This window comes from Salvelinus fontinalis, chromosome 18 (assembly GCF_029448725.1).
Source record: "Salvelinus fontinalis isolate EN_2023a chromosome 18, ASM2944872v1, whole genome shotgun sequence".
NCBI lineage: Eukaryota > Metazoa > Chordata > Actinopteri > Salmoniformes > Salmonidae > Salvelinus > Salvelinus fontinalis.
Window position 1 is genome coordinate 27,527,533 of NC_074682.1, and position 7,500 is coordinate 27,535,032.

Sequence of the window (7,500 nt, forward strand, 5' to 3'; positions counted from 1 at the left end):
TAAGAAGCTATTGTTGTTTCTTTTTTACCATTTTAATGAAGTTACTTAATTGTTACCCAGAAATGATATGATATTGAGATAAACAACAGCTGCATTGGACCTTTAAGAGTTGTGACTAATACAATATGATATTTTAAAACACCTTTGACTACCTTTGTATGTAATATTTTACTAAATGTGTGTTGGTGGGGTGTGTTTGTGTGGATTTGTGTGTGGGAGAAAGCGAGAGTGTCAGTTCGCAAAAGACAGTGTTTGATTTACAGTTTTAGCCTGCATGTCCAGCCCCTTAAGTGAAATGTTGAAGTAGAAAAACTGAATGTAAGTAATCTGAAAGTAATCTTTGGACAAGACGTTATATGAGTAGGAGGGGAGAAGAGGTTGTAGTATTATAACCGGTTGACAGGTATAAATGGGTTATAAATGGGTTGTGCGACTTATCACTAAAATAACACTTGTTATAGTCATGTTAACATTATGTTTGGAACATCATGTCCATAAGCATCATATTAACAGTCTGGGTCAGTCAAATAATGTTTCAGAAACATTGTTATAGCATTATCCATATGTAGAGCCACAAGCTTTTTCATCTTGCTGTTTAAACCATTTAAAACCATTAGGATAATGTATGTCAGTCATTACCATTACACAGGGGGAGTGATAAAGTTATGTTTCAGTCTTAAACGTTAACTTAAGTGTTATATTGTCTTAATGCTATGTCAGTCTTAAACGTTAACTTAAGTGTTATATTGTCTTAATGCTATGTCAGTCTTAAATGCAACGTAAGCGTAACGTAACGTAAGTTCTTAAGCATCACAGTATGTTGTCTTACAGTCTTAAACATTTAAAGTGTTACGATTCTGTTCTGCGTGTCATCACCGTTATGTTACATAGGGGTTGTGATTTAGGTGTGAGTCGGTCGGTCTTCCAATGTTACAAAAACAGTGTATAAACGTCAAGTGTCGAGACAATGTTGTGTGTCAGTCTGAAACCTAACGTAAGTTTAATTTAAGCGTAGTGACAGTATATGTAGTTACGTGTGTCTTTAATGGTGCATACGTCTTAAACATGGTGATAATATTGTGTTAAAGTATAAGGGAGACCTGAGGGTTGTGATACCGTTGTGTGAGTCATTAACACAGGTCTTTGATTTTAAAGCCTACGGAGGCTCCTCAGTTGGATGAGTCGGGGGTAAGATGCTCTTCCCCCAATCAGGGCCCTGCCCTGTCTTCTCTGGGCTTGCATTGGTTTATGTTGATCTTTATTTTATCGTCTTCAATCTATATAACCTCCTCTAATCTTCTACATGGCCTCTTCTAAAACCTTGCCTTTTTAATTTATACAATTAAAAAGTTCTGTTTTCATTTTGAGATTGGTTTGGTTTGGTTTCTTTACGGTTCTTTTTGGTTGTATTTTTTGTTTACGTTTTTCTGCTCTTCATTTTCCTTTTTTGGTTTGGGGTTATTCATTTGAAGGAGAGTGTGTCGGTCACTCAAACGTGGCGGAGTGCATCCCCATGATGAGGGCGGTTCTGTCCGCTCCTCCTCACGTTTGTATCGCTGACACCGCTGCATGGTCTCTGCTGTGCAATGTTCCCTCTGCGTGCGGCAGTGACCCATGGATGACCCCATGGGGTTGGGATCATGACCTCTGCTATGACCTCTGACCCCTGCTGGCTGACCTCTCTGGGGGGGTCAGTCCCACTGTGACTCCGCATGCAGTGACTCTGGACCGAGGGTGCCATGCTTGTGCTGATGTGTCCAGTCAAGTTATGGCAAGGTTTTCTTTCCTACAGCATGCGTGTCCCTCTCGTCCTCCCCTGTAGGTCTGTCTGTACTGTAGCAGGGCTCCTGGCAAAACTTCACCACCAGCCTCTTAGATACAGTTACATAGCAGATACACTCCAGCTAAACTGCATATGGGAATACTCCTCCCACTCTGTCACTCTAAACTCCTCCCACAGAGTTTACCCCACTGCTGTTTCCCCAACTTCTCGTCATCAGGGCTACAACAAATGTATGAAATGGTTGGTGGTCCCTGAGGAGAGGGTTGGGAAACTCTGCCCTAGTAGATGCAACAAGTCCAGGATTCGTCTGTTTTGAACAGAAAGTGTCTTGATGTCCATAACATGATACTTAGATTAATGTGAAATATAATGCAAACTTGATCAAAGATGAATCACAAGGATACGTAAAATCGCCACCATCCCCCAAACAACCCTCAGAGATGTTAGTTGAGTAAAGATGCAATACATGCTGAATCAGCTCATATATATCTCACATCTCAGTCTCAGTAAAGGCCAGTCACCATTAGTATCAACATTGGATTTAGTATACATGCATGTAGTACTTTGAGTACTGTTAAGTGCTGGTCCAGGCATTGAAGCACAGCCAGGTTCCCTGTGTACACAGGTTATTCCTTTTCATGGTTTTGAGTGTGAGTACCTGTTGAACTCTACATACTGTATATTCTTTCTCCTGCGCACCGGCCACCTTCCATTCTAGTCTGAGCGCAAACCCTCATGCTGGCTTTCTACAAACACACACACACACTCCGATCCTCTAATGCTACCTCCGTCTCCTACAGAACACGGAGGACAGTGCTCGCATCTCCATCACCTTCTTCCGACTGTTCCGAGTCATGCGATTGGTCAAGCTGCTGAGTAGAGGGGAGGGCATCCGCACCCTCCTGTGGACCTTCATCAAGTCCTTTCAGGTGAGTAGGCATCATCCACTCAGCTCATTTACCAGGCTATTAATGAATTGAACTATCTCTGGTCTCTTTCTTTCTGTCTCTTTCCCTCTCGCTTTCTGTCTCCCTCTTTCATTCTCATTCTCATTCTCCTTACCATTTCTCTCATTCTTCTCGCTCTCATTCTCGCTCTCTCACTCTGCCCTCTCTCTGCCTCTCTCTCTCCCTCCAGGCTCTGCCCTATGTCGCCCTTCTGATCGCCATGCTCTTCTTCATCTATGCTGTCATCGGCATGCAGGTGAGTCATTGAAACTGAGAAACTATTTGTTACTAAACCATTCTCCGCAAAATATCTTCTTCTTCATCTCACAGTAACAGCCTCACTAAACCTCTTCATAAAGAGTGGCAGTACACCTGGGTCAGTCTCACGGTAACAGCCTCACTAAACCTCTTCATAAAGAGTGGCAGTACACCTGGGTCAGTCTCACAGTAACAGCCTCACCAAACCTCTTCATAAAGAGTGGCAGTACACCTGGGTCAGTCTCACGGTTACAGCCTGACTTAACCTCTTTATAAAGATAAGCAGTACACCTGGGTCAGTCTCACAGTAACAGCCTCACCAAACCTCTTTATAAAGAGTAGCAGTACACCTGGGTCAGTCTCACGGTTACAGCCTCACCAAACCTCTTTATAAAGAGTAGCAGTACACCTGGGTCAGTCTCACAGTAACAGCCTCACCAAACCTCTTTATAAAGATAAGCAGTACACCTGGGTCAGTCTCACGGTTACAGCCTCACCAAACCTCTTTATAAAGAGTAGCAGTACACCTGGGTCAGTCTCACGGTTACAGCCTCACCAAACCTCTTTATAAAGAGTAGCAGTACACCTGGGTCAGTCTTACAGTAACAGCCTCACCAAACCTCTTTATAAAGAGTAGCAGTACACCTGGGTCAGTCTCACAGTAACAGCCTCACCAAACCTCTTTATAAAGATAAGCAGTACACCTGGGTCAGTCTCACAGTAACAGCCTCACCAAACCTCTTTATAAAGATAAGCAGTACACCTGGGTCAGTCTCACAGTAACAGCCTCACCAAACCTCTTTATAAAGAGTAGCAGTACACCTGGGTCAGTCTCACAGTAACAGCCTCACCAAACCTCTTTATAAAGATAAGCAGTACACCTGGGTCAGTCTCACGGTTACAGCCTCACCAAACCTCTTTATAAAGACTAGCAGTACACCTGGGTCAGTCTCACAGTAACAGCCTCACCAAACCTCTTTATAAAGAGTAGCAGTACACCTGGGTCAGTCTCACGGTTACAGCCTCACCAAACCTCTTTATAAGGAGTAGCAGTACACCTGGGTCAGTCTCACAGTAACAGCCTCACCAAACCTCTTTATAAAGATAAGCAGTACACCTGGGTCAGTCTCACGGTTACAGCCTCACCAAACCTCTTTATAAAGATAAGCAGTACACCTGGGTCAATCTCACAGTAACAGCCTCACCAAACCTCTTTATAAAGAGTAGCAGTACACCTGGGTCAGTCTCACAGTAACAGCCTCACCAAACCTCTTTATAAATAGTAGCAGTACACCTGGGTCAGTCTCATGGTTACAGCCTCACCAAACCTCTTTATAAAGATAAGCAGTACACCTGGGTCAGTCTCACAGTTACAGCCTCACCAAACCTCTTTATAAAGAGTAGCAGTACACCTGGGTCAGTCTCACGGTAACAGCCTGACTTAACCTCTTTATAAAGATAAGCAGTACACCTGGGTCAGTCTCACAGTAACAGCCTCACCAAACCTCTTTATAAAGAGTAGCAGTACACCTGGGTCAGTCTCACGGTTACAGCCTCACCAAACCTCTTTATAAAGAGTAGCAGTACACCTGGGTCAGTCTCACGGTAACAGCCTCACCAAACCTCTTTATAAAGAGTAGCAGTACACCTGGGTCAGTCTCACGGTTACAGCCTCACCAAACCTCTTTATAAAGAGTAGCAGTACACCTGGGTCAGTCTCACGGTAACAGCCTCACCAAACCTCTTTATAAAGAGTAGCAGTACACCTGGGTCAGTCTCACAGTTACAGCTTCACCAAACCTCTTTATAAAGAGTAGCAGTACACCTGGGTCAGTCTCACAGTTACAGCCTCACCAAACCTCTTTATAAAGAGTAGCAGTACACCTGGGTCAGTCTCACAGTAACAGCCTCACCAAACCTCTTTATAAAGAGTAGCAGTACACCTGGGTCAGTCTCATGGTTACAGCCTCACCAAACCTTTTTATAAAGATAAGCAGTACACCTGGGTCAGTCTCACGGTTACAGCCTTACCAAACCTCTTTATAAAGATAAGCAGTACACCTGGGTCAGTCTCACAGTTACAGCCTCACCAAACCTCTTTATAAAGAGTAGCAGTACACCTGGGTCAGTCTCACAGTAACAGCCTCACCAAACCTCTTTATAAAGAGTAGCAGTACACCTGGGTCAGTCTCATGGTTACAGCCTCACCAAACCTCTTTATAAAGATAAGCAGTACACCTGGGTCAGTCTCACGGTTACAGCCTCACCAAACCTCTTTATAAAGATAAGCAGTACACCTGGGTCAGTCTCACAGTTACAGCCTCACCAAACCTCTTTATAAAGAGTAGCAGTACACCTGGGTCAGTCTCACAGTAACAGCCTCACCAAACCTCTTTATAAAGAGTAGCAGTACACCTGGGTCAGTCTCACAGTAACAGCCTCACCAAACCTCTTTATAAAGATAAGCAGTACACCTGGGTCAGTCTCACAGTAACATCCTCACCAAACCTCTTTATAAAGATAAGCAGTACACCTGGGTCAGTCTCACGGTTACAGCCTCACCAAACCTCTTCATAAAGAGTAGCAGTACACCTGGGTCAGTCTCACAGTAACAGCCTCACCAAACCTCTTTATAAAGAGTAGCAGTACACCTGGGTCAGTCTCACAGTAACAGCCTCACCAAACCTCTTTATAAAGATAAGCAGTACACCTGGGTCAGTCTCACGGTTACAGCCTCACCAAACCTCTTTATAAAGAGTAGCAGTACACCTGGGTCAGTCTCACAGTAACAGCCTCACCAAACCTCTTTATACAGATAAGCAGTACACCTGGGTCAGTCTCACGGTTACAGCCTCACCAAACCTCTTTATAAAGAGTAGCAGTACACCTGGGTCAGTCTCACAGTAACAGCCTCACCAAACCTCTTTATAAAGAGTAGCAGTACACCTGGGTCAGTCTCACAGTAACAGCCTCACCAAACCTCTTTATAAAGAGTAGCAGTACACCTGGGTCAGTCTCACGGTTACAGCCTCACCAAACCTCTTTATAAAGATAAGCAGTACACCTGGATCAGTCTCACGGTTACAGCCTCACCAAACCTCTTTATAAAGATAAGCAGTACACCTGGGTCAGTCTCACAGTAACAGCCTCACCAAACCTCTTTATAAAGAGTAGCAGTACACCTGGGTCAGTCTCACGGTTACAGCCTCACCAAACCTCTTTATAAAGAGTAGCAGTACACCTGGGTCAGTCTCACAGTAACAGCCTCACCAAACCTCTTTATAAAGAGTAGCAGTACACCTGGGTCAGTCTCACAGTAACAGCCTCACCAAACCTCTTTATAAAGAGTAGCAGTACACCTGGGTCAGTCTCACAGTAACAGCCTCACCAAACCTCTTTATAAAGAGTAGCAGTACACCTGGGTCAGTCTCACAGTTACAGCTTCACCAAACCTCTTTATAAAGAGTAGCAGTACACCTGGGTCAGTCTCACAGTAACAGCCTCACCAAACCTCTTTATAAAGAGTAGCAGTACACCTGGGTCAGTCTCACAGTAACAGCCTCACCAAACCTCTTTATAAAGTGTAGCAGTACACCTGGGTCAGTCTCACAGTAACAGCCTCACCAAACCTCTTTATAAAGATAAGCAGTACACTTGGGTCAGTCTCACAGTAACAGCCTCACCAAACCTCTTTATAAAGAGTAGCAGTACACCTGGGTCAGTCTCACAGTAACAGCCTCACCAAACCTCTTTATAAAGATAAGCAGTACACCTGGGTCAGTCTCACGGTTACAGCCTCACCAAACCTCTTTATAAAGATAAGCAGTACACCTGGGTCAGTCTCACAGTAACAGCCTCACCAAACCTCTTTATAAAGAGTAGTAAAATTGTTTTCGATTGCATACACTAATGAACACAACCCTGTTCTTCACACGGTATGTAAACTGACCCTTGTTTATCTATATTGTTTGTTTCAGGTGTTCGGGAAGGTAGCCATGGTGGATGGCACCCACATCAACAGGAACAACAACTTTCAGACCTTCCCTCAGGCCGTGTTGTTGCTCTTTAGGTCTGTAGGGGTCAGGGGGTCCGTGTGAGGGGTCACATGGGCAGAGTTCACCCAGACGATGTAGCGTTGAAGCGCAAGACTAAACATCTTTGCTATTTCGGTCCCGTAGCTACCACGTTGTAAGAGCATGAAGCGAACCCATGCACATGCACAGATATACGTGTGACTGTCTGAGAGCGAAGTCATACTTCTTCCTCAACGCAAATTCTGCATTGCTGCTCGTGCAACGTCATTCCTCTAAAGTTACCTTTAACAACGTTTTGACCCTTAAAGGGATAGTTTGGGAATTTAGCAATGAAGTCCAGCATAAAGGAAGTTATGCTAGCTGTATCCAAATACTTCCAGTCTTTGTGCTAAGCTAGTTAGCATTGGCTTGTGAAACTATCTCAAATTTCATAAAAATGGTATCCACAAGTTCATCCGAAGTAGATAAAGGGCCTCAT

General features: G+C 44.1%; 1 protein-coding gene across 17 annotated transcripts in view; it reads left to right on the forward strand.

Annotated features, from left to right (window-relative positions):
- The window catches only part of cacna1da (calcium channel, voltage-dependent, L type, alpha 1D subunit, a), a 127,748-nt gene that overhangs the window by 95,120 nt on the left and 25,128 nt on the right, over nt 1-7,500 (forward strand). For 10 of the 17 annotated variants that reach the window (XM_055870041.1, XM_055870042.1, XM_055870043.1 and 7 more), the window contains 4 exons: nt 1,156-1,188; nt 2,584-2,712; nt 2,921-2,986; nt 6,966-7,057. In XM_055870041.1, the coding sequence (XP_055726016.1) occupies nt 1,156-1,188; nt 2,584-2,712; nt 2,921-2,986; nt 6,966-7,057 (320 nt within the window). The remainder of the gene's footprint in view (nt 1-1,155; nt 1,189-2,583; nt 2,713-2,920; nt 2,987-6,965; nt 7,058-7,500) is intronic. The other 7 variants (XM_055870044.1, XM_055870054.1, XM_055870051.1 and 4 more) reach the window with 1 other exon arrangement.